Genomic DNA, 26,678 nt, shown 5'->3' with positions numbered 1-26,678 from the left:
ATGGAATATTACTGTTGTAAGAAACAATTTAGATGAAGAGAAACATAGAAAGACATGAACTGACGCCAAGTAACCAGAACGAATATATACAAGTACAACAATGTAAATGGAAAAGACCAACAACCACAAAACAACTGAAAATAAATGATGCAAAATTACAAACAGCTTTCACCTCAATGAAGAGATATGAGAGGACATATCAGTAGATCTTTGGGAGTGGAACATTGCACGCCACATCAGATTTTTAAAAATGTACTGACTGGTTTTGATGATTTTTTTTTTCTCTTCTTCCTAACTGCCTTCTTTATGTCTCTCTGTGTGGGGTCTCTCTATACACTTCTTTTGATGTCTTTCAGGGATGGGTAAAGGGGAGAAATACAGGAGGAAATATAGATACTATAAAAAAAAACAAAAGATATCAATAAAATGAAATAAAATGAATGCGGCAGAATTGCAAAGAATAGTCTTGGTCCCACTTAAGAGATATGACTCTTCCTTCCACTTGTTTGCAGAGGTTGGGGTGCTAGTAGTCTAGATGTGGAATGTTGTATTAAGGTCAGATTTTTTAAAAAATGTATTGATTGTTTTTTCTCTGATTTTTTTTGTAAAAATAAATATTTATTATAAAGGATAACTTTTGGGAGGGGCAAGGATGATGGGTTACAAGGGAAAATTTAGGCATTGCAAAAATCATTAATTTTATTTACTACTAATTATAAACAAATAGTAATAATAATAATAATAAAGATCACATTTACTGAAGTACTTTCCAAATATTCCAAATATTATCTCACTTTATACACACAATCAATCAATCAACACTTATTAAGTGCCTATGCCAGGCTCCATTCTATGGGCTGGGGGCCCAAATGGGGGCAAAAGACCCTCAAGTAGCTTACAATCTAATGGTGGGAGACAACATGCAAACATATACATACGTACGTACATAGATACACAGAGCAAGCTATATACAGGATAAATAGGAAATAATTAACAGCAGGAAGGCACTAAATCAGGGAGTAGTGGGGAAGGCTTCCAGTAGAAGAGGATTTTTGTTGGGACTTTAAAGGAATGTAGCAATCCTGGGAGGTAGGTGCTGTAATTTCCATTTTACAGATGAGGAAACTGAGGCACAGAGGTGAAGTCACCTGCTCAAGGTCACACAAGGGGGAAAAGTCCAGAGTGCTCTTGTTACTGAGCACTGCGTCACCTAGCCCAGTGGCTGTGAGCTTCAAATTAAAACCATCATTCTGGAAAGCAATTTGGAATTATGCAAATAAAGTGTTTAAATGTCTATGGGGTTCCTACCGAGTGCTTTCACTCCTGGGTATATACTCCAAGGAGGTTATCAACTAAAAGAAAGGCTCTCCCTCTCTCTCTTTCTTTCTTTTTCTTTATCTCTCTCTCTCTTTCTTCTTTTATTCACTTATTTATTTTTATTCTAAAAGTACATTTAATATTTATTTAAATTAAAAAAACAAATTCATTATTTTCATCCTTTAAAAATTTATTATCTTTTGAAAAATATTTTTATTTTTCAAAAAAACAATTTATTATTTTAAAGCTAAAATTATTATTTATTCATTACCCTCCCATTAACATTTATTTATATGTTTAAAAAATTTATTAGTTTCTTAAAAATGAATCTATTAATTTATTGTCAGGTTATTTTTATTCAGGAATTTATTATTCATTTTTATTTCTTAAAAGAAATTTATTTTTCTTTTTACTCCTTCAAATAAATTTATTTTTCAAACAAATTTAGTCTCTCATATTCATTCCTATTTCAGAGAGGAATTTATTATGTATTTCCATCTCCTAAAATGAATTGTTACCCGGTATTTTCGCAGAACATTTTACTTTTAAATATCCAGCGCCGAAGTTCTTCCCTACCTCTCTCCCTGCCGCCCCATTCAAAGCCCAGAAGTGTTGGGGGAGGGGAGGCCGCCCACCTTTTTGTTCCTGCCTTCCCGTGACAGCCCAGCTCCCATCCCAGCCCCTCACCATTCCAACCAGAGCCTTTCGCAGGACAAAAGCGAACTCGCTCTATTTTGAGCCCCGGCGGCCCCCGTCGTCCAAGTCCCGCCCCGGTCGCCCGGGGTTGGTCGTTGCCATGGTTACGCTTTGTTTGGAGGCAATGGACTCGCTTTTCCCGAGGAGGTAAAAGCCTGGGTAGAGGCGAAGGTTCAAGGCGGCCTGGGTGGGCCGGGGTCCCGGGGGGCCGCGCCCCGTCCGGTCCGAGGAGGGCTTCCGGCAGAGGCGGCCTCGGGGTGGGTGGGCGGAGGAGGGGGCGGTGCCGGGAGCGGAGAACACCCCCCGCATCCCCCCGCGGAGCGGAGCGAGGCCCACTCGTGGGGTCCAAATTGCCTTAGTTACGTGGGCTGCCTCGACAGGTGATGAGCTCCCTGTCACTGGAGGTGTTCAAGCAGAGGCTGGATGGCCATTTGTCGGGTATGTTACAGGTGGGGGTCCTGGTACAGGCACAGCTTGGACCGAAGGAAGGCCCTTCCCCCCGCCCCCCAACACCCCCAAACCTCCTCCCTCCCACGAAATGTTCCGCGTTTGGCGTTTGAGCTCCAGGGTCCTAATCCTAACTGCTACTAACACCCCCAGTGACCTCAGGCAAGTCACTTCAACTCCCTGGGCCTCAGTTTCCTCTTCTGTAAAATGAAGGGGTCGAGCCAGGTGAATTCACTAGGCTGGAAACAGCTCTTGCCCCATCTGATGTCTCCTGGCTGGCTTCAGGGGCTGTAGTTGGGCTGTTGAGCAATTCACTTCAACTACCTCATTTTCCTCACCTGTAAAATGAGGGGATTGTACTTCACTAAATGAACCCTTCCCCTTGAAACTCTACTAACTCACCAGACTCAGAATCCTTCTAGGCTGTTTCAAAGTTCAGGTTTTCTTTTTATCTTTTTGTCTCTTTCTAAAAGGAATGAAGCAGCTCTTGCCAGGAAATGGAGTGTTGTTGACCTGTAAGCTCCTGTGACCTTGAGCACATCACTTCAGTTGTCTCAGTTTCCTCCTCTGTAAAATGAGATTGGACTCTAAAGCCCCCTCCACCTGTGAATCTCTAAATCTAAATAAAGATCCTGTAGAGTTTCACTCCGATTTATTTCATCTTGTTTTTCACTTTTACCCATCTTCCTAAAGTATATTGTTTTTAATTTTTTTTTAATAATGATGTTGATTTTCTGGACGCCAGTTTCTTAAACGGATTAGATTAGATGACCTCTCTTGTCCTTCCAGCTGTAAAGCTCCCTGTTTGGTTTTACAATTCTGAACAAATACACTTAAGATTTTTGTTGTTGTTGATAAATTTTTATTGATATCTTTCTGTTGTTTTTTTTTTTTTACATCACCAAAATTAGTCGCAATATCTTTCCCCTGCCAGAGAGCCATCCTAAATAACAGACAATATTTTTGAAGGAAAAGACAAAACTAGTAAAATTGATCAATACATTGAAAATGTCTAAAAATATACGCAATATACTATTCCCACGGACCTTACACCTTTTCAAGGAATGGGGTGGAGAGTTGTCTCACATCTCTCACTCTAGATTTGTTATAGATGCTTTGTTCATTTATTGATGGCAGTGTCCAAAAGAAGAAGAATTTGGTGGGGGGGGGGAGAAGTATGATATAGTCATAGGCTAAATCACTTGACCTTTCTAGGCCTCAGTTTCCTCATCTGTAAAATTATAGGGGTAGCCTAGACAGACTTTACCAACTCTATAATTTTTATAATTCTATCTTTAGTGAAAAGAAAAATCCCTTTTATCAGGAAAAGCCCTTTGCAAATTCAGCAAACATTGGGGTATGATCTCAGCGGTGCCAGCAAGCCCCGTTTATTTATTCAGGTACCTCTTTTTAGCTTAGCTGATTCTTAAAACTGTAAGACAGATTTATTTAGTGGATTTAAGATTTGCAAAATGAAAAGGTTGGACCCAGTGGCCTCTAAGGTGCCTTCCAGCCAAAAAATCTAGGATTTTATATGATCTTATGACTTTGCTGTTAACCTGAAGCCATTTCTGTCATTCATACCTTCGAATGAATGAATTCGTTAGATCATTTTCATTGTTCCAGTTTGGACCTGGGGGAGAACAGGAGAGTCAATCTGGGGAGCTGGAGAAGAGCTACCAGCCTTGAGTAGGAGAGCCATTCTCCTATAGGGCCCCTTACTTCCTCTCTGTCAGGAATAACTTCTGTAGGAAAAAAAAAAGTCTCCTGAGGTAGAGCTCATTTATTACACATTCTTGCAAGAAGTGGGTGTGCTGCTAGAGGCAGACACACCCTACAGAAGCAAGAGCAAGCAGTTATATTCCTGTCCCTAAACCGAAGGTCCCTCCCTTGTTTCTCATTGGCTGGATACTTGCAGGTGTACAACTTCCCGGAACGCCTATTCATATTACTCCTTAATGTGCTCTCCCCTCCCACCACATACAACATTGTAGCTAAAATTGTGTTAATCCTCTCCCCCCCAAGGAAAAGTTAATATGCAGAGGTTTATTAAGCATGCGCACCTTAGCCAAGCTATAACCTTTGTACTACTTTCTTCACTTCTAATTCTACTGCTGATGTCAGCAGGTTTTGTCTGTCTCTGAGTGGTATTGTAAAAAATAACTCTTGAGCAAGACTACTCCTTCTGCCCCTGTGACAACTTCTGAATTCTCTTGTTAGTACCCCTTCCTCTACATCTGTGGAAACATAATTTCTTACACCTTACACTCTCCACCTCTCAACCTTTGTAAAGATTCAGCAGCAGTGCCTTCTCCTGTGTCCTTTTTGGTGATAAGCTCAGTCACATTATTTAGTTTCACTTCATAAAATCATCCACTTAGTGCTGGGAAGGCTTTTAGAAACAATCTAGTGCACGCTCTCATTTTACAGATGAAGATGCTGTAACTGGGAGAGGTGAAGGGTCTGACTTTCTAGTCACACAGATAGTGAATGGCAGAACAGGATATGAACCCAGATTCTCTGACTTCCAGTCTGATGTCTTTTCTACTGTATCATTTTGCTTCTCTTCTGTTCTTTCCATTTACATAGTAATAATAATAACAGGTTGCACTTTAAGGTTTGAAAAGCACAGTAAATATATTTGCTCCTCACAACAATCTTGTGAGATAGATGCTGTTATTTTATAACTGAGGGAACTGAGTCAGACAGAGGTTAAGTGATTTGCCCAGGGTCACACAACCATTGTCTGAAGCTAGATTTGAACTCAGATCTTTCTGACTATAGTTCCAGCACTCAATCCACTGTGTCACCTACCTGCTCTCAATCTTTAGTTATTATGTATATTGTTTTCCTAGAAGGAAGGGAGATCACGGAAAGGGGAAGTTAGGAATAGAAAAACTTTTTCTCCTTCTTAATTTTGCCCGTAAAGTTTGCGACTTCTTCCCCTCTTGATTTCTCCCTGACCAGTTCTAGGTAAAAGTAGAAGCAAGGCTTTCTCTTCCCTGATTTCCCCCTCTTCACACACAAATACTTTGTGTGGCATCCTCTAGGCAGCCATTCCTATTCTTGGCTAGAATAGGAAAATAACTTGGAGGTCCCTTGCGCTTGAGGCTGGCACATGGAAAGTAATGAATCCCAGTCACTCCCAGTACTTTACCACTAGTAATTGCTTTAATCTTCTGTCTTCTCAGGTGTGCTGGATCTTGCTTCTTCGTCACTTTTAGCTTCTGCCTGGGGGTGGTTCTCTTGGAGTCATGGCTCGTGTCATGAATCAAAGATAAAGGGAGGAAAGAGAGGAGAAGGGGTAGTAGTGGCAGAATGGCTTTACCTTTATTTTGTCCCAGTCCCCTCCACACTGGTGCCTTTTCCATACTTTCAGTAGGATGTCTTAAGAATACAGAGTGCTCCAAAATGTTTAGACTTTTGAGATACCTCCTGTTTTGAAATAGTTAATAAGTTGACATAAATTAACATGTAAGTACATTTTCTTCTTGGGAGTAAACTCAAAGACTTAAAAAAAGTATACCATTAAATTATTTTCCATACAGTAAACCTTTATAATTTTCAAGAAAAATTAGATTTTATGTCTGAAATAAATGCAACTCATAGTGCCATAAATTTGTGTTTTGGGACCCAACAAATATTTCAGTATTCTCTGGCTTGCTCTTTGTTCATTGACTGTTAAATGTCTAAGTACCTTATGTGACAGGAGTCGGAATAGTGGTGCTTGATGTAGTGCTAAGAACTTTTACTATCCCTAGCCTCAAGTCTTTTTTAAGAGAAAGAGAGAGAAAGGGGGAGGGGAGAAGGAGAGGAGGCTCTCTTGTGGTCTGTTAATTACTGAACCAGTTGGGGCCCTTGTCTTAGTCCCTATATCATCACTGGCCCTAGTTTCAATAAAAATCTAGAAACTTTGATCTAGAACATGCTTAAATGATCAAAACTATAAAATTTCTGTCTTCAACTTGTTGACCCCTCATTATTCATTGACTGACTTTACCTCCTCACTTGCAACTCCCCCGCTTTCCAAAATCATAGGATTCAACAGTTCGGTAGTAATAGTTAGATGTTTTCTTTTAAAGAAATTCCATTGATATATTTTGTTATTCCACGCATGCATTTCCCAATATATGTCTCCTCTCCTAGTCATAAAGAGCCATCCTCTATAACAGAATAATAAAAAAAAAGCTTAGTAAAACTATTGAACTCTTCAAGAAAGTACAACATTATGTTCATTTTTCATTCAGGCAATCAACAAGGATTTATTAAGCACGTATTATGTGCTTATGCCTGGCGCTGGGTATACAAATAGAAAGAATCAAACAGTCCTTATCTCAAAGGAGTGCACATTCTAGTGGAGGAAACAGGAGGGAGGAAAGGAAGGAAGGAAGGGACAAAGGGAGGGAGGGAGGACGGAAGGAAGGAAAGGACAGAAGGAGCTAGGAAGGAAGGGATAGAAGGAGGGAGGAAAGAAAAGAGAAGGAAGGAAGAAAATGAGAGAGGGGAAAGGAAAAGAATGGAATATGGACCTGGATTTCAGTACTGGCCCAGGTACTTCCTAGCTTTAATGTAGCCTAAACCTAGTAATCTCTAAGGGGTAATCACATTTATTCAATCTACATAGCCTTATAGGTTTTTTTGTGAAAAAAGCACTGAGGAAACTGTATGAGAATACATATAAAGTGCTTTATCAACCTTAGATGCTACGTAAATGTAATCTGTCTGTCATCCTCTTTATTTGAGGTTTTTTGTTTTGGTTTGGTTTTGATCTAGACCTATGATTTCATTGGTAGAGGAGGAGATTTCTATTGTGTAAACACCCTATCAATGTAAACAATGATAACCCCATCACATGACAGCTTTTCATCTATTTGGAGGAAACTAGTAATTAATCTCCAACAAATAGGGCCTGCAGTCTCTAGCAAGTGGGTGTTGCAAATTTTAGGAGGTTTAACTGAAGAAAGTATTGAATGTAAAATTGGGCCTAAGATCGCACTGTTAGTAGATAGTGAAACTAGGATTTGATCCGATGTTCAAGGACTTGTAAGGAGAGATCTCTTTCCACTGTACCATGTTGCTTCTTACTCCTTTCTAACTTCTTGGATAATAGAAACAAAGTAGAATTGTTGGAATCCCAAGATTTAATAGAGCTGAGATAGAACTTCAAGCCCTCCAGTCTTCTAAACTAACCCCTTCCTTTTACAGATGAGAAAACAGAGGCCACGAGAGCTCTAGAGATTTGCCCAGGGTCACCCAGCTGGCAGGCACGAAAGCAAGACTTGAACTCCTGGCATCTGACTTGAATTTCAAGGCTTTTTCAGGTACTTAATAGCACCTCCCAAGGATTCGTTTTTTCCTGCTAGTTTTTAAAAGTATTTATAGGTTTTATATTCACATATACACATTTATACATGTATATGTGTACCCATATGTATATGTATAGTATACATAGATGCATATACATACAGTCTACATGTGTGCATATACACATAGCTATATGCACATATCTGCTTACGTTATTATGCATTTACATACATGGAATGTACACACATGTGGGTATGTGTACATTATGTATCCATGGACATAATGTATCCATATGTGAGTATATATGAAATATATCTATGTACCCATATGTGTGTATTTTGTACATTTACATATAACACACCTATATACGTATACACCTATATACATGCATACATATATGTGTATGTGTCTAGGTATTTTGCTGTTCAGTTGTGTCTGACTCAGGACCCTGTGTTTTCTTGGCAAAGATATTGGAATAGTTTGCCATTTTCTTCTGCAGTGGATTAATGCAAAAAGTGGTTAAGTGACTTGCCAGGGTCACACAGCTAGTGAGTATCTGAGGCCAGATTTGAATTCAAGTCTCCCTGACTCCAGACCCAGCATTCTATCCACTGAGCCACCTGGCTGCCTTCATGTATAGGTATATATGTATAGTATGTGTGTAGATATTGTATAGATATAGATTTATATGTTATATATTATGTAGATATGGTTATAATAGAAACCGAGGGAAACATTTAAATATGAAAAGGCACATATATGCACACACATATGTACATATACGTACATATGTATATACATACTCACGCAGGTGAAGATATATGAAAAATAAAGGTATACATGTATGCATATATACACATGTGTATACATATGTATACACACAGCCAATGAATATATACATACATTTACATATATGTATACATGTTTGTTTTTCATATTTAAAAGTTTTACTTGGTCTATGTTTTATATATATATATACATATATATATGCATACACACACGTTGTTGTTATTATTCAGTTGTTTCAGTTATGTCTGATTCTTCATAACCCCATTTGGGGTTTTCTTGGTGAAGAAATGAGAGTTGTTAGCCATATCCTTCTGCGCTCATTTTGCAGATGAGGAAACTGAGGTAAACAGGGTTAAGTGACTTACCTAGGGTCACACAGCTAGCTAGTAAGTGTCTGAGGCCAGATTTGAACTCAGGAAAATGAGTCTTCCTAACTCTGGGCCCAGCACTCTATCCACTGCGCCAGCTAGCTGCCATGATGTGTATACACATACATGCATACACACACGCACACATACATACACACTTACACACATATATGGACATACACAAACATTTATAACACAAAGACATTCTATTCCTGGAGTCAAGTGTTATAGTATTGTACTTGAATACTTCCAAAATCTGTTATTTTTGTAGGTGTGAGTATTCCCTTCACCAATTTCCGTAACAGCTTCCCAAGTCTTAGTAGATAGTCCCAGAGAATTTATGTCTGAAAAGTTCATCTGCCTGCAGCAAAGCTGGAGACGAGCCTCTGTGACTTGGTTGGACCAGTCTTTGAACAATTCACATACGTCCCTGGATCCATACTCAAAGCTTTTCCACATTTCTAAAACTTGCGGTAGTTTGCCCTTCTTGACTGTCAGGCCCTTTCAGTATCGAGATGGACCTACACATTTTAAAGACATATCAGAACATGGCTTTAGTGGAAGGTGCAAGTGTATTATACATTATATCGTATGAGGTACGCCAGAAAGATTTGAAATCAGCATATTTAACCAGGGATACATTCGAGTCCAGACAGATTTCACTGTCATTGTGTCCTCTGTTTTTATTTTTGTTGTTTTGCTTTTTATTATAAAGAATGTGGGATGATAAAGATATTGAAGCAGAGCTGGAAGAAGAAATAAAAGCTGAATTGGATAAAATCAGCGTTTCATCTTTGGAGATAAGAGATGAGACCGACTCCCCATCTGAGTTTGGCAGTGAGAGTGAGCCAGTAAGTGTCCAGCTTCGGAGTTTCATTAATCTTTTGCTTTTTGTTCATCTCCATATAATCCAACCCTGTCATTTTACAAATGGGATACCTGAAGTCCTTATAGGGGAATGACTTGCCAAGGCCATGGTCACATAATTATAAAGTGATAGAGCCAGGCTTTGAGCCTAACTCCAAATGGACAGTTCTTTTGACTACATTCATTCTTAAAACATCATCACCGTTTAGGAAATACATGAGAAAACAGCTTCTGCCCAAATTCTGTTTTGAGGTTTCAAGATGGCCCACAAATGACCATGAGTTTTCACAGGTTCTATTAGGTAGCTTTGGCAAGTTATACCAAACTGAAAATATTTCAAATATTGTCAGTGATGACTTTTGTGTCTTTTCTGTGAAGACTATCTAACTGAATTCTGAGAGACTACTCAAAGGATAGCAAGTAGGTAAAGATTTTCTTTTGATCACAGGGAAGACCATCTACTAAGTGCTGGAAGGATTGTGGTCTTAATAGAGGGAGATTACACACTAATTGAATAATAGATCTTTTGTAGCCAGATTGTGAAGGGCTTTAAAAGCCAAACAAAGGAGTCTACACTTTATCCTAGAGGTAATTCGGAGCCACTGGAGCTTCTTGAGCTGAGGAGTGATGGGGCCAGGAGGCCAGAGAGTCCATGATGGTGTGAACCAGTGTGGTGTTGTAAACATGGTGTCTGCGTAGAATTCACAAGTCTTTGGACATGAGGGGCAGAAAGAAGGAAGAAAGGAAGCCATCTAGAGATGGATGACTCTGAGGTTGGGAAACTTCATGACTACCAGAAAGAAACAGGAAAAGTTATAAAGAGAGGAGGACCTCACTGTAAAGATCATGAGTAACGTTTTGGACTTGTGAAGTTTTGAATGCTTATGGAACATCCAGGTAGCAAGGAGGGAGGGCCTGGTCTTGAGGATTGAGGTTGGATATACAGATAAAAATCCATAGGACGAATACATTTATGTTCATTAAATTAAACCAATGACAAAATCCTTTAAGAAGCTTCAACGCAAACTTATAGAGGAATTGTAGTTCAGGTTTTGTGATTACCTTGTAGACAAGACTGCTTTATAAAGAAGTACTTTTATAATTAAACCTTCTTTGGATGTGGGTTGGTGGCATGGGTAGGGTTAAGACATACCCATCTTACAGAAAATTCCACTCAATTTCAAGTGTGTTGCAGTAGATTATTATAGTGTCACTCATCAGTTTTTGCAAAATACAAGGAATTTCGCTAGACAGTAAACGAAATATATCTCAGATGGTGTATGAAAGAGTTCATAGGAAATATGTTCTCTAAGTCATGGAATAGTAAATATTGAAAGTATGGGTTGAACACTTAATGGGCGTTGCATATATAAAGCACATACAATGGAAAAACCTTTCAGCAGTTCAGTTAAACCATGTAAGGGAACTTTGAAATCCACTCTGCTACACCAAACATGTAAATTTTCCCTTGGGTGTTGATTCTTCTGGAAGTTAGCCATAACAGAAAAAAAGAGGCTGGGGGTATGCAGGGGTCTACAAAGGTAATTCTAAAGAAATTGGTCAGAAGAGGAAACTCAAACTTGGGACTTTAGAAGCTTTAATTCCATGAGGAGCACAGAGTCTAAAGAAGAAATAAATATACTGAAAATGTAAACTGAATCATAATGGGGATAAATTAAATTGCATGTAATTGGTTTGTACAAATGTAATCACCTTTTTTTTTTTGGCTAGGCAAGGGGGTTAAGTGACTTGCCCAGGGTCACACAGCTAGTGAGTGTTGTGTCTGAGGCTGAATTTGAACTCTGGTCCTCCTGACTTCAGGGCCAGTGCTCTATCCACTGCACCACCTAGCTGCCCCTGTAATCACCTTTTAATAAACATATTAGAGAATAGTCTCTGCCCAAATTCTGTTTTCAAATTTTCTGTTTGTAGAAATATAGAAGCACCTGGAAATGAAAAATAAATGCATAAATAAGGCTTTTGTCTCCTTAAAAACCCCCATTTCATATTTGGCATGAATTTAAGAGTAATTTCTTAATGAAGATTTGCTCATAAAATTGAAAGAGTGAAAAGAGACAGTGGATGCTCAGCACATAGTTTTACTAAGAAACACTTTTTGATCTGATTTTACTGTTCTTGTTTTCAGGGAGAAGAAAACTTACCTGAATCAGTTCTTTACTGTATAAATGTCATAAAGAATCGGAGTAAAGATGCTGAAAATCTTGTTCTCCAGGACTTGGAAGATACTGACATTTCAAGTAAGCAGAGGTTTCACTTAAATATTAAATGATTTCTCTGCCAGTTTTCAGTGTGATATAAGAATAAAATATAATTTTGCAAAGTCATCTGTTTAAAACTACTATTCCTAACTAACCAATGCAATTCAGCAAACATTTATTAAGACAGCACTGTGCTAGGCATTGTAAATACGTCCTAGCTTTCCTGGGAAGGAAAACCCATTTACCACTATGAGTAACGACAGTGAGATTGCAAGTTTGATGCGAGGTAATTGAAGCACAGGGGGAGGAAGCAGCAGATTAGATGTGTTAGAGCAGTCCCTCCATAGCCACCCTTCTTCTCCTGGTTACGCACTGAATCCCCACCTACCCTCCAGACACAGCCTCTGCCTCCTGCCCTCAGAGTAGGCAGCTTGGCCTGGTGAAGTATTGAGAAAGAGTCTTTTAAAGTGATCTGCCTTTTTCTGTGCCCTTGAGGTTTAGGGCTGGTGGAATTATAGCAAGTGGCTGGGCTCTGAATATGCTAACCCCTGGAAGAAAGGAGACTGAAGTAAGGAAGAATTAGAGAACTTAGGTAAAGAAAAATCAGGAAAGACCCTCCATCAGTCAGTCAGCAAACATCAAGTACCTACTACCTGTCGGACAATGCCAGACATGAAGAGCTGCAGATCAGAAGAGAGGCAAAAATAGTCAATGTCCTCAATGAGCTCACATTCTAATGGGAGAGATAATATTTAAGAAACTATGTACGTACATGCATGCATACAAGGTATATACCTTGTTGGTGGGAGGACTCTCACAGGGAAAGAATGAAGATTTTAGCAGTGGGAGGCAAGGGAGACCTGGAAAGGCCTCTTGGAGAAGATGGGCTTTAATTTGAGTCTTGAAGGAAGCCCCTGTAGCCAGGAGGAAGAAAAGGGAGAGAGAACCTTCCAAATGTGGTGAACAGTCAATTAAGAGGCCCTGTCAGGAGATGGAGTAATGTGTTCAAGGAACAGCAAAAAAAGGCTGGTGTTGCTGGATTGCTTGTTCCTTGACACATATGTATATGCACATACATGCATATAATATATGGTATACATGTACATATATACATGTATATATGTGTATACATCTATGTCATGACAACCCTGTGAGGTATATATACTATAGGCATTTTTATCCATTTTTCAGATGAATGACTTACCCATGATCACATAGTATAAATAGTGAGACTTGAACCCAAGTCTTTCTTAAACCAAATCCAGCATTCTGCTTACTGTGCAACATACATTATGCAGCTTGTTAACTTTCTTCTCTTCATCGATATTAGTCATTGTCAATTGTCCTACACCTATTATGACAGATTTCTCCAAAGCATCCAGCTTCACTGTTCATATGTGACACAGCACATAATTATAACACAATTCAACCGTTATTGGAGCAAATTAATATCATAAGATCATAGATTTACATCTAGAAAGAAACTTATAGGTCATTTGTTCCAGACATCTCGTTTTATACATAAGGAAGCTGAGACTCAGAAAGATTAAGGGGCATGACCAAGATCCCACCTTCAGTAAGTCACCGAGACAGGAGTGGACACTGGTCCTCCGAGTAATTCCCCAGTCTTGCACTTTTACTACAGCATGTTGCTTAAGAGTAAAACTATAGCATTGCCTGATGTACAAATATGGAACAGAGAGATTAATTTTAAATGTAAACTATTAAGTTTACAAGCAAAAGGGAATCTATACTCTCTGGTTCAGATATCACTCTTGTAGTTCCTGGGGATACCCCAAACATCCATGGTGAGCTCTTCAGACAAGATGCTCTGTCTATCTATATCTATTTAATGCCATAGTTCAGGAGCCCCCACAGATATATCTGCCTCTGCTAGTCAACAAGAGAATGCAACTAGTGTGAAATGAAATATTTCATTTAGTGAAGTAGCATAAAAAAGTAGTAATAAAACATTTCTTTCCATCAGCTTGGGGAGTACTTTCCCTCAAATATACGTACAATCTAGGAAGAATGCGCACCTGTAGGAAATGTGTGCAAATACATGCATTCCCATGAGGAACATGTGTGGCATGGTCAGACACATGGAGGAAGAAACTCAAAACTCCATTGCTTCAAAGTTGCCCGTATCACCTGCTGAGGTTACTTCACTCCTCCTGGTTTTGTCAGAAGCATAGAATTTTCCCTGGCCATTGCTCTCTGCTGGTCTCCAGTGGCTGTTGCTCAGTATTACTCTTTTGGGTGGGGCTTGTGGAGCTTTTCTCCATTTGCGGCTTCCGGTTTGAGCTGGAGCCCTTAGCTGGAGGGTTGTTTCTTCCTAATAGAACCATGAGCTGGCTGTTTCTTCCTAATAGAAGCATCAGTAGACTGTGCCACGTTCTTTTCGCTTATAGCCTATAAGCTTCTCTTCCCCTCCCCCCCCTTCCCATCACTCTCTTCCCTGGCTCTGATTATGGCTTTTAGAATACTCCCTCTAAAAAAAATAATACAGTATGTATATGTGTGCATGTGTGGGTGTGGGTGATGTGAAGGTAGAAAGTATGGCTCTCCATCTAGCATTGGGTCTGGATGTTATGATTTGGGAGTCATCCAGAGAGGTAATAATTGAAGCCATGGGAGTAGATGAGATCACCAAGGGAGAAAGTATATGTAGACAAGAACATTTTGAATAGACCCTTTGGATAAGGAAGGAGAAAATGAACTACAGAAGGTTTTTGAGGAATTATCTGACAGGTAGGAGGAGACTCAGGAGAGAAGAATGTTAGGAAATTGTACAATGAGAAAGTAGAAAAAAAAAAGAGGGGTTAAGCAATAGTGCCAAATGTGGCAAAGCCATATGTGGCAAAGAGAATAATGATTAAGAAAAGGCTTTGGTACCGAAGAGATCATTAAAGGTCTTGGAGATAACATTTTCAGTTCAGTGGTAGGGAGGACAGCTGAGCCCTCCCCATATTTAGTTACTAGTTCTGTTTGGAAATCTCTCCATTTTTTTTCACATCTTCTTTAATTTGTGGGTACCTAAACTACATCCTAATAGTAGTATTAGTTCTAACAGCTGACATTTATAATAGTGATTTCATTTGATTATATTATTAGATAAAATACTGGCTAATAGGTATACTTAGAGAGTTAAATTTTCTTAAAACGTGTTTTATTGGGTTTTTTTAATCCTTAAATGTTCAATGCTTTGTCATGTTATTTTCATGCCAAAGCTATGATATAAACAAGTATGTTTTAGGAAATGTTAATATGTGTCCTTTGATTTGCTTAAGATATTTAGTACAATTACTGAGTGTTTAATTATGGAAAATTTATGCAAAGACAACAAAATTAGATTTTTAAGCCTGAGTATGGTGTTTATGTTTCTTCTTTATCTATATAATTTTAGGATGAATTAATGATGAAGTGATAAGAATTCTTAGCCTCAGAAAAGCAAAAGTATGATAAAGAAAAGTTGAAAAACTTAAATATATGAGAATATTTAAATGTGTTTAATATATCCAAGTGCATACAAGCACATATTCATAAATTTGGGCATTTGTAGATGCTTATCTAAATAAATGTCAAGAGTTCTTTAATTTTTTCCCTGTAGTTACTCCCTTCACTGATGCAGAGTTTTGCAGCCTTTGGATATAGTTTAAGTCTCAAATAATTTGTAATTTTGTAGCAAACCTGGTCAAGAGCTTCTTTCACCTTGGCCAGGTGAGTCTTCAGATGACAGAGATCTAGTCCATTAGAGTTCATCGGCTCCCCATCACTTCCAGGGGCAAACACAAAATTCTTTATTCAGTGTTCAAAGCCCTTCATATCACCCACCCCACTTCCCATAGGTAATATACCTTTCCAGTCCTCTCATACCTCTCCAAATACTCTTTGGTCCAGAGACACTGCCCTCTGTGCTATTTCATGAACAAGATTCTCCATATCTTAGCCCTGGGCATTCTTTTCTGGCTGCCCCCCATGCCTGGAACGCTCTCCCTTCTCACCTGTACCTACTGACCTCCCTGGCTTCCTTTAAGTCCCAGCTAAAATCCCATCTTCTACAGGATGTCTTTTCCAACCCCTCTTAATTGTAGTGCCTTCCTTCTCTTAATTACTTCCCATTTATCCTGTATATAACTTGTTTGTACATATTTGCACATGTCACATATTTGTTGTCTCCCCCATTAGATCGTGAGCAATTCTGTCCTTTTGTTTCCCTAGTGCCTGGAATATAGTAGTGCTCAATAAATGTGCACATTAACTGACAGTTCATCATGGACCTGGTAAGAGGTGCCTTTGAAGCCTTTCCACCTGATCTACCAGAGATAGTTTAGTATTGATATAACCTTCAAGAACCTAGGGATCTTCTCCACACCATGATGAAGAATCAGAGCAGTATCTGAAAATATTTCATGAAATTATTAGATAATATACCATGTAAAGAAGAGCCTAACTAAATGTAATGAACTTCATTGTAAGGCACTTAGTAGTGAGAAGCAAAGCATTTTAGAGGAAGAGAAAAAAAGCCTCATAGGAGGTATGACATCATTATCTTAGACAATAAAATTAATTAATTTTAGATGTGGAAGATACTTTAGAGATTATCAGTGAATTAATCCTTATTCAAGAAGCATTCATTAAGCATCTTCTTTTTGTCAGATGCTGTACTAGGCTCTAGGGATGCAAAGGCAAAAATGAGGTAGCCTCTGCCTTAAAGGAAATTATGTTTTATTGGTGGAAGCTTCAAGTTCATGCATACATACACACATACACATATAAATGCAAAATATACGCAAAGGGAATACACTTTTGTTTGTTTTGTAAAGGAAGGTGTCAGGAGAGGTCTCATGCAGGAGATGTGGCCTGAGTTGAGCTTTAAAGGAAGACAGGGATTCAAGAAGTAGAGGTGAGGAGGTACATTGCAGGCATGTTGGATATTCCACTTAAAGGTGAGGATATGAGAAAAAGAATTTCCTGTGTAAGGAAGTTTGGCTGGACTGAAGAGTTCATGGTGGGGAATAACTTGAAATGGATGAAGAAGGGTAGTCTGACATTAGATTATGAAGGATTTGAATTGCAAAACTTCATCCTAGAGGCAATAGGGAGACACCAGAGGTTTTTGAGCAGGAGGGTAACATGGTCATATGTGCTTTTGCAATTACTTTAGCAGTTGTATAAAGGGGGGATCGAAGAGGGGGCAGAGCAGAGGAAGGGAGACCAATGAGGCTACTCTAGTAGTCCATACGAGGTGATAAAGGGGCCAGATGGGAAGTGGCCAGGTGAATGGAGAGATGGGAATGAGAGTGAATGATATATATTTACAGATAAGGGAACCAGAACTTGACTAAAGACCCACACAACTATGTAATGATAGAACGAATTCCAGAATCATGTCACAGTATCTAGAAGTTCATTTAGGTCACTTCTCACTGAATGCAGACATCTCCCTACAGAGGCTCAATGGATCCTCATCTCCCCATTGCATGAACACGTGCTGTGAAGAGAAACATTTTGTAAACTTATTGCTGTACAGGACAGTTGATTCCATTCTTGGTTAGCTCGATCCAGATAGGTATTCTTTATTTTCACTTATCCCCGCTGCCTTTAACTTTTACCCTTGGTTTCTAGTTCTGCTTTTTGGAACTATGCTGAGTAAATCTATACATGGCAGCCCTTCAGATATTTCTTCCTTTTACTGGCAAGTAGCTGGTAATCTGTTAATGGAATATGGCCTAAGCTAGATAACCAAGGATTAGGTCATCACAGAACTTCTAAAAAAAAAATTACCTGTTGTATTTACCTGTTGACGAGCCTCTTTCTTCAGGTAAATTTCTAAGTACTGTACTTGGTACCTTTGGTAAACATGGTTGCTAATTATGTAGTTTAGGACTAGCTTTTGTAATCATAGCTCATTTACTTTTCACATGTGAAGACAACCCAAATTTCAAATGATTGCATTTAATTTTCATGCTTCCCTATGTTGTTTTTTAAGTATTTCATGATATATTGTTACAGATCTTAAGGTTATAGAAAAATAATCAAAGTTTGATAGCTTGCCAAATTTTAACCATAGTCTTATATTTGAATAGATATGTAGAAATGTAGTTAAAGATATGTGAATATTTTTTCCCCTTTCCAGGTTCTAGTCATGGAGCCGTTTCAAACAGTTCTACAGATTTTATGGATGAGTTGACATCTAAGTCTCATGAAAATGAATTAGAATTAAAGAAGGTACATTATTGAAACTTGACTGACAGTATTCAGTTACATGCTGTAGAATTTTGGATCTGCCTGACAATTCCATATCATGCTGTCTCCATGAATAAGGGAAGACCAAATTGAGTACAGGCTTTGAACTATATTGTTTTAGAGATTAAGAAGACTGTGTTAGATAAAGCATTGTATTATTGTCTATTTTCTTTGACACATAACTTTAAAAAAGTGAAATTTAAATCTTAGGATTATAACTACAAGCAATGAATATGATATATGAACTCTTATTATGTACATATGCATATCAGAAACAGATATTTGGGATTTTAAATTATAAAATGAATAAAACAAAAGAAGCTGTGTATTTATAGCATTATTTTGTGAGTTAAAATTATATATTTTATGAAGTTAGGAAAACAGTATACTCTTTCTCTTCAATTAGACTTACTAAAGGGACTTTTGTATAGAAGATTAGAAATTAAATGCAAAAAAGTGGGAAAAGGAATAATGTTAGAACATACTAGATAGAATGGAGAAACATATAATTATTTCAAAAATCTATGATTGTTTTTAGTGCAGATTTCCCCTTCAATGACAGATTATAGTTCTTCTACCACTTAGTAGATGCTCAGAAAAATTTCATCACCATTCAGCTGACCTGTTATGCACTTCTATCAGCTTATCTATGCTTGTGCCTGAATTGGCTCTTATATCCTTTTCCATTTGGTTGGACCAGCCAGACATTGTATTCCTCCTCATATAGTTTTTGTTTCTGTTTTTGTTTTTTTTTTTAGGCAGTCGGGGTTAATTGACTTGCCCAGGGTCACACAGCTAGTAAGTGCTGAGGTCACATTTGAACTCAGGACCTTCTGACTCCAGAGCTGGTGCTCTTATCTTCTCATGTAGTCTCCAAGACCTTAAGGTCACCCAACTGAGACAATAAAGTAAGAATTAGGTAGAGGTGAATAGAGAAAAAACAAATTCTGTGTTCAAAATATTGGGACAGTTTAATTAAACAGTATGACCGAGTATTAGAAACTGTTAAGGCAAATACCGGCAAATGAGAAGGTGAAGGTAGAGTCATGGAAAGAAGCATGCATTTGCAGTATGGAAGTCAATTGTCAGATTGCTGTAGATTGGTAATCAATCAAAATTTAAAGTGAAATCAGTTCCAAATTCTCTTGTTCAAGTGGAGATTTCAGAAATAAAAGACAAGATTGTTCTGTAAAGGCACAAATTAATTGTATTATTTCAAGTTCATTTTTCTATTACAAAGTCTCAAAATCTTTATTTTTAATGCATATTTTAAATGTAATATTTTGCATAAAATGTTTTTGGTAAATTTTAAGTGTTTTTCGTAGACTTTCACAGATTTTTATTAATCATTGATACCCTTTTGTATCTATTTAGATGTTATTTGAAATAGAAAAAGAATTACAGATAAATCCAACCTGTGATAAAATCCCAAATTCTACTCAACTTCCTAATTTTTGTAACTTACCTGTTGACGAGCCTCTTTCTTCAGGTAAATTTCTAAGTATTGTACTTGGTACCTTTGGTAAACATGGTTACTAATTATATAGAACATCTAAATTAAACATTTTTGCTGTTTGTATGTGTGTATGTAAATTTTGTAACATTCAGATTTAATAAAGCTATAGTGTTTGGATTTTTAAAATCTCACTGATTGAGTTTATTTCCTAGGGTCATAGAATCATGACTCTAAGGCTAAAAAGACTCAGAAGGGTTAATGACTCTATTAGGGTGATACGAGTAGTAAATGTCAGATGTAGGTCCTCTTGACTCTAAGGCTAGTTAGTGCTCTTTGAAAATATGTACTCTTTACTTCCTCACAACTCCTAAATTAATTCCTCTTCATCATAAATTCAGATGCACTGTTAAATGGTGTTCATTATCAATAACCAGCTATGGCTTTATTACTTCCATATTTAAAGAGTATCTAAGCACATTCTATTTTATGCAGACTTTCAGAATGTTAGAGATTATCTAGCACTTCCCACTCATTTTACAGATGAGGAAACTGATATGATGAATTGCTTGACTAAGGTCTCCCATGTAATTAGTACTAGCTCTCCTTTGCTCTGGAACTCTTTTCAATAAACCCCATTAGTGCCCCGATTGCAATTCAAGTTTCATATTTGCTTTCCTCTATTTTGTTCCTTAAATACTTTTGACTCAAATATTATTGATGTGTTTTGCATGTTTGTTCCTATGAAATTATTTTTACACTTTAGGAGGAATGATTTTAAATAGTTTAGAATTTACAGATAAAATATTGTTTATATTAATGTGAGTATAGAGGATGCTGACAATATAAGCTTTGGATACCATGAAGTTGAGGAAAGATGTCGACAATCTTTTGCGGCGTGGGAGGACAAACAGCGGGAATTGGAGAACTGGGAGACTGAAAAGTTCAGAGCCCAGCGGGATAGTGAAGAAAAACAGCTGCAAGAGGAAGAAGAAAAGAGACATTGCCGGATGAAGCAATTTGAAGTAGAAAAGAAAAAAATAGAAAATATTCATAAGGTAACATCTGTAAATAAACTGTTATTGTTCAGTTGTTCAGTCGTTTCTGACACTATGTTGGGTTTTCTTGGCAAAGATCCTGGAGTTATTTGCCATTTCCTTCTCCAGTGTTTCCCCATTTTACAGATGAGCAACTGAGGCAGATAAGGGTTCAGAGACTTTCCCAGAGTCACACAGCTAGTAAGTGCCTAAGGTCAGATGTGAACTTAGGCCTTCCTCTCTCTGGGCCTGGTGCTCTATCCACTGCACCGCCTAGCTGAACCTGTTAATAAAAGATCCCTAAATAGGTATATCCCCACAATCCATATCTGTGCTTGAGACTGAAGTTATATCATTCAGCACTTACTTTTGACATTAAGTATAGGGGCACTAACCAGCACTTAAGACTTGTTGGAGGTGATGGTCAGTAAATATTTAGGAATTTCGTAATGCTTTTTACTGAGCTTTGCTAGACTTTCCTTTTAAAAAAGAGATTTTTGGTTAATATCTTGTTTTTATATCACCTAGATTTCACCCTCATATATTTCCTCTCCCAGAATTATCTCTTATAATAGTTTTTAAAAAGAAAAAAAAAAGAAGAGAAACGAATTAGGAAAACCTATCAACACATTGAAAAAAATCTGACATTATATACAATATTCCATTCCAATGGATTTCAATCTCTGCAAAAGAATGGGGAGAAGTATCTTCTCATATCTTCTCTTCTTTGGTACTAAGATTTTTTTTTTTATAATAGTAGTTGAAACATATTCTTTATGATATCACATTCAGATTTGATTGTTTTATGGCTATTGTTCTTTGTAGTGTTAGTCATTGTGTATATTGTTTTCCTGGCTCTGCTCTTACTTTACTTTGTTATTAATTCATGTATGTTTTTATATACTTTCCAGTATGTGTCATCTTTGATGATTCTTCATCACAATAATATCCCATGACATTTGTCTACCCTAGTTTGTTTAGTCATTCCCCAATCAATGGATATTAACTTTTTTTTCAAGTCTTTGCTACCACAAAAAGTACTGTTATAAATATTTTGGTGTGTGTGAAACCTTCGTTTTTGTTAATAACTTCAGCGAAGTCTAACAGCAAGATATAGAAAGAGAAATTCCATTTAAAATAACTGTAGACTATATAAAATACTTGGGAATCTACCTGCCAAGACAAATCCAGGAACTATATGAACACAATCACACAAATAACATCAGATCTAAACAACTGGGAAAATAGTAATAGCTCATGGGTAGATGAAGTCAATATAATAAAAATGACAATTCTGTCTAAATTAATTTACTTATTCAGTGCCATACCAATCAAATAACAAAAAAAAAAATAGAGGTAGGAAAAATAACAATTTATCTGGAATAACAAAAGGTTGAGAATATCAAGGGAATTAAAATATATATTAAAAATAAAGATTTTGAGACTTTGTAATAGCAGAATGAACTAGAAATAATGAAATTAATTTGTGCCTTTACAGAATAATCTTGCCTTTTATTTTTGAAATCTCCATTTGAACAAGAGAATTTGGAACTGATTTCACTTTAAATTTTGATTGATTATCAATCTACAGCAAGATTTCTTTAAAAAGAAAGCTCTAATTAATTAGATTTTTTTACAAAAATTCCCAGAAAAGCAACAATAGAAAACTTACTCTTTCCTAAAGTCAACTGAAGCTAAACACAAGTTACATCAATCTAAGCATTCATAGATCGCACTGATAGATACCAGTATATGTGTGTGTGTATGTATATGTGTGTATATATGTATATATATACATACATATCAAGTATTTTAATTACATGCAAAAACAATTTTTAGCTTTAATTTTTTAAAATTTTGAATTCCAACTTCTCTCTCTCCTTCCCTCCCTCTCTTCTCCCCTCATTGAGAAGACAAGCAATTTGATATAGGTTGCATATGTGCAGTCAGGCAATTCATTTCCCTATTAGTCATATTGTGAAAGAAAACATAGACCAAAAAAAAATCCTCAGGAAAAATAAAGTAAAAAAAATATGCTTCAATTTTTATTCAGGCTCCATTGGTTCCTTCTCTGGAGGTGGATAGCATTTTTCAACATGAGTTTTCAGAATTGTCTTAGATCACTGCATTGCTGAGAATAGCTAAGTCATTCATAGTTAATCATTGTACAGTATTGCTGTTGCTGTCTATAATGTTTTCCTGGTTCTACATATTTCACTTTGTATCAGTTCATGTAAGGCCAGGTTTTTTGGAAAGCATCCTGTTCATTATTTCTTATAGCACAATAAGATTCTGTCACAATCATGTACCACAACTTGTTCAGGCATTCCTCATTCATGGACATCCTAACCCTCAATTTCGCATTCTTCGCCATCACAAAAAAGAGTTTCTATAAAATTTTTTGTACTTATAAGTCTTTTTCCTTTTTTTTTCCTTTTAGTTTCTTTGAGATGTAGAGCTAGTAGTGGTGTTGCTGGGTCAAAGGGCATGCACAGTTTTATGGGATACCAGCATATTTTTAATCTGGTTCATTAAGATAAATTCTGCTCAGCTAGAACTCCAATTCAATTCATCTATCCATCCATATATAGATATAAACAAAACAGTTTTCCAGCTTCATCCACAAATATGTATACATTTAGAAACCAAATGAAACATTTTCTCAGTTTCATGCACACTCATACATTCAGTAAAAACAAATCAAATTTAGGCATTATTCCCCACCCCATCCTACCCTATCCCACCCATGTTCACTGTCATATCAGTTGAATCTTGAGAAAATAAAAATCATGTAGATAATGGAGTTCCCTTAATTGAAATTACAGAAACATGTATTCATTTTTTTTAAGGCAATTGGGGTTAAGTGACTTGCTTGGGGTCACACAGCTAGTAAATGTCACGGGTTTAATCTGAGGCTGGATTTGAACTCAGGTCCTCCTGACTTCAGGGCCAGTGCTCTAGCTGCCCCTGAAATTACAGAAACATGTAGGGAAGACAATAAGGAGCTATTGGTTTGGGGCCGCATTCTGAGGGGTCAAGGAAATCCAGATTTCTATAGGTGAAAGGCTCAGTTGGACCAGGAAGGAAAATAAATAAATAAAACCCAAACCAAAAAAACAAGGATGGATCAGAAAGTCAAAAGGAGGGGGAGAGTAGAAAAACAAGTCTGTTCTCATTGAAAATCCTACAACATCTCTCAAAAATGAAGGAAACATGCACATGTTCTCTGGGAACAGAGAAATAAACATACCAATTCTCCCATAACAGTTAAGGGAGGTGATAAAACATTGTTTTAGAGCATCCTAAACTCTTGCTGACAAGAAAACAAATAGAATAGGCATCTAGTTAGCCAGACATAGAAACAGAATACCAGGAATAATGGTTTTTACTGACCATAGAAAACACAAACAACTAAGAAAAGTCTAATCCTCAAAGGGCAACAATCTCTCTGAGCGCCTAGGAAAGATAGAAAAGCAATCTCTCTTACTCCAAATTCATACCAGGAAGGAAAACAGGGAAAGGGGCAGCTCGCCAATCTTCCCCATTTCCCTGTGTATAGTAGTACCCATATCAGCCAGTGGACCTGTTATGGCAAGAAAATACTCTGATTACTGTTTAGAGTACAGATCATTAAAGGCTTTATTTTAGCTATAATTACAAGGGCAAGGCAATAAGAAGAATGAGTTGACACAGAAAGAAGTGTGTCTGTGGGGTGAGAGGGTTTCTGAATATGAACCATTTGTTACAAGCACTTATTCAAAAAGCACAGTCTTTCTGAGTTCACAACTGCCCCTCTCTCATTCTTGGGGATGGAGGAGAGACTTTCTTATCTGCTAGTCTGAGATAACTCAATCTTTAGGTTGTTCTTTCACATGAACTAGGATAAGGGAATGTAAAACACAAGAAATTAGATGTGACTCCCTTGTTACAATTAAGTGAAAGCTTAAGCTAAAATAACATTAATTATGCTGACAAAAGGAAAATACAGTCTTTACTATTATGATAACTTTTGAGTTTCTCTTCCCCCTTTTTTTCTATTTCTTTACCTTGAGAGAATCATACTTTACAAAGCAGGATGGTAGAAGATTATATTTATTATTCAGTGTTATATCCAACTCCTCGTGACCCCATTTGTAGTTTTCTTGGCAAAGATACTAGAATGGTTTGCCATTTCCTTCTCCAGCTCATTTTACAGGCAAGGAACTGAGGCAAACAGGGTTAAGTGACTTACTGAGGGTCACACAGGGTCACAGAGAGCATTATGGTATGTAAAATGGATAATTTTGGTTATATTAAATTAAAAAGGGTTTGCACAAACTAAATCGATGCAGCCAAGATTAGAAGGAAAGGAAACTGGGAGAAAACTTTTTACAGCAAGTGTCTCTGATAAAGGTTTTATCTCTTAAATTTATAGAGAACAGAGTCAAATTTGTAAGAATATAAGTCATTCCCAAATTGATAAATGGTCAAAGGATATGAACAGGTAATTTTCAGAAGAAAAAAAATCAAAGCTATCTATATTCATATGAAAAAATATTCTAAATCACTATTGATTAGAAAAATGCAGATTAAAACAACCCTGAGATACCACTTCACACCTATCACATTGACTAATATGACAGAAAAGGAAAATGACAAATATTGGAGGAGATGTGGAAAAATTGACACTAATGCATTGTTAGTGGAGTTGTGAACTAATTCAGCCATTCTGGAGAGCAATTTGGAACGATGCCCAAAGGGCTATAAACCTATGCATACCCTTTGACCCAACAATACCACTACTAGGTCTGTGTCCCGAAGAGATCAAAGAAAAAGGAAAAGGACTTATATGTCCAAAAATATTTATAGCTGCTCTTTTTGTGGTGGCAAAGACTTTAAAATTAAGGTATGCTTATTAATTGGGGAATGGCTGAACAAGTTGTGATATATGATTATGATGGAATGCTATTATGCTGTAAGAAATGAGTGGGATGGTTTCCCTGAGGCCAGATGAGGGCCCTGGTTGGTGGCTTGGCCTAGGTGTAGGTTCAGCATCACACATGATGATTTGTATTTTTGAGATTGTAAATCTTGTGTAATACTGATTTAAATTTATTTATTTAGCAAAAAGAAGAGATGATAAATGTTGAACTGCAACAACAGAAATTGTGGGAAAAGAATTTAAAGGAGCATGAGGTAGCTATATTTGTGTTTTTATTAGTAAGATGATTAATCTTGATTTGAGTTAAGTTGCTATTCTTGACACCTTAGAGTTTTGTTATTAGGTAAGGCTGCTCTCTTTGATCTAGATTTTAAGCATTATAAAAGTCACAGTTCTGAGAATTTACTGAATGCCAACATTAAATAAAATGTCGAGCCAAACAAACATTTTCTTAGTATGATTTCCCTTTTGTGATGAAAAAGACCAATGTTGTGAATAGCTCATCCTAAGCAACAAAATGTATTAATTAAGATTGTTTTACTTCTTGAACTCAATTGATCTAATACAATTCTAATTGGAAATGTCTTCTCCCTCTCTTTGTTTTTTTATAAATTTTAATATTTTTAAAAAATTAATTATGCCCCTGAAGGTACAGAATATCATTTTGGTTGGCAATGCCCAAGCATACTGACACATTAAAGGAAACCCTTATTGGGGTGCTACTAAGATGACTGGAAATTCCATGCTGTGAAGTGGTTAAACTCTAGGAGTTAAACTCTTAGGGGTACCAACTCTATTTTCTTGCTACTATGGAGACCATTCTCTTTGATGTCAGCTCCTTCATCTCAGACTATAGAAGAATATTTGTAGTAGTTGAAAGGGTAGAAATAACAAACCATCTACTGATTTCGTGTTCCGATAACATTCAAGCATTCTTCTACCCCATGCATACATCTGGAATTCCATAGATAGATAGATAGATAGATAGATAGATAGATAGATAGATAGATA

At 37.1% G+C, this 26,678-nt stretch overlaps 1 protein-coding gene across 1 annotated transcript in view; it reads left to right on the top strand.

The window, feature by feature from the left end:
- The first annotated feature begins 2,314 nt into the window (after positions 1–2,314).
- The window catches only part of LRRIQ1 (leucine rich repeats and IQ motif containing 1), a 225,895-nt gene continuing 201,531 nt past the window's right edge, over positions 2,315–26,678 (top strand). The window contains exons 1-8 of the mRNA XM_027842509.1: positions 2,315–2,451; positions 7,666–7,781; positions 9,637–9,772; positions 11,935–12,046; positions 18,147–18,238; positions 19,631–19,745; positions 20,541–20,767; positions 25,850–25,921. Of these exons, the coding sequence (XP_027698310.1) occupies positions 9,638–9,772; positions 11,935–12,046; positions 18,147–18,238; positions 19,631–19,745; positions 20,541–20,767; positions 25,850–25,921 (753 nt within the window). The 5' untranslated portion in view covers positions 2,315–2,451; positions 7,666–7,781; position 9,637. The remainder of the gene's footprint in view (positions 2,452–7,665; positions 7,782–9,636; positions 9,773–11,934; positions 12,047–18,146; positions 18,239–19,630; positions 19,746–20,540; positions 20,768–25,849; positions 25,922–26,678) is intronic.

The sequence above is a fragment of the Vombatus ursinus genome, unplaced genomic scaffold, assembly GCF_900497805.2.
Source record: "Vombatus ursinus unplaced genomic scaffold, bare-nosed wombat genome assembly UNPS02014874.1, whole genome shotgun sequence".
NCBI lineage: Eukaryota > Metazoa > Chordata > Mammalia > Diprotodontia > Vombatidae > Vombatus > Vombatus ursinus.
The sequence above is the reverse complement of the archived record's forward strand: the minus strand, read 5'-3'. Positions and strand labels throughout refer to the sequence as shown.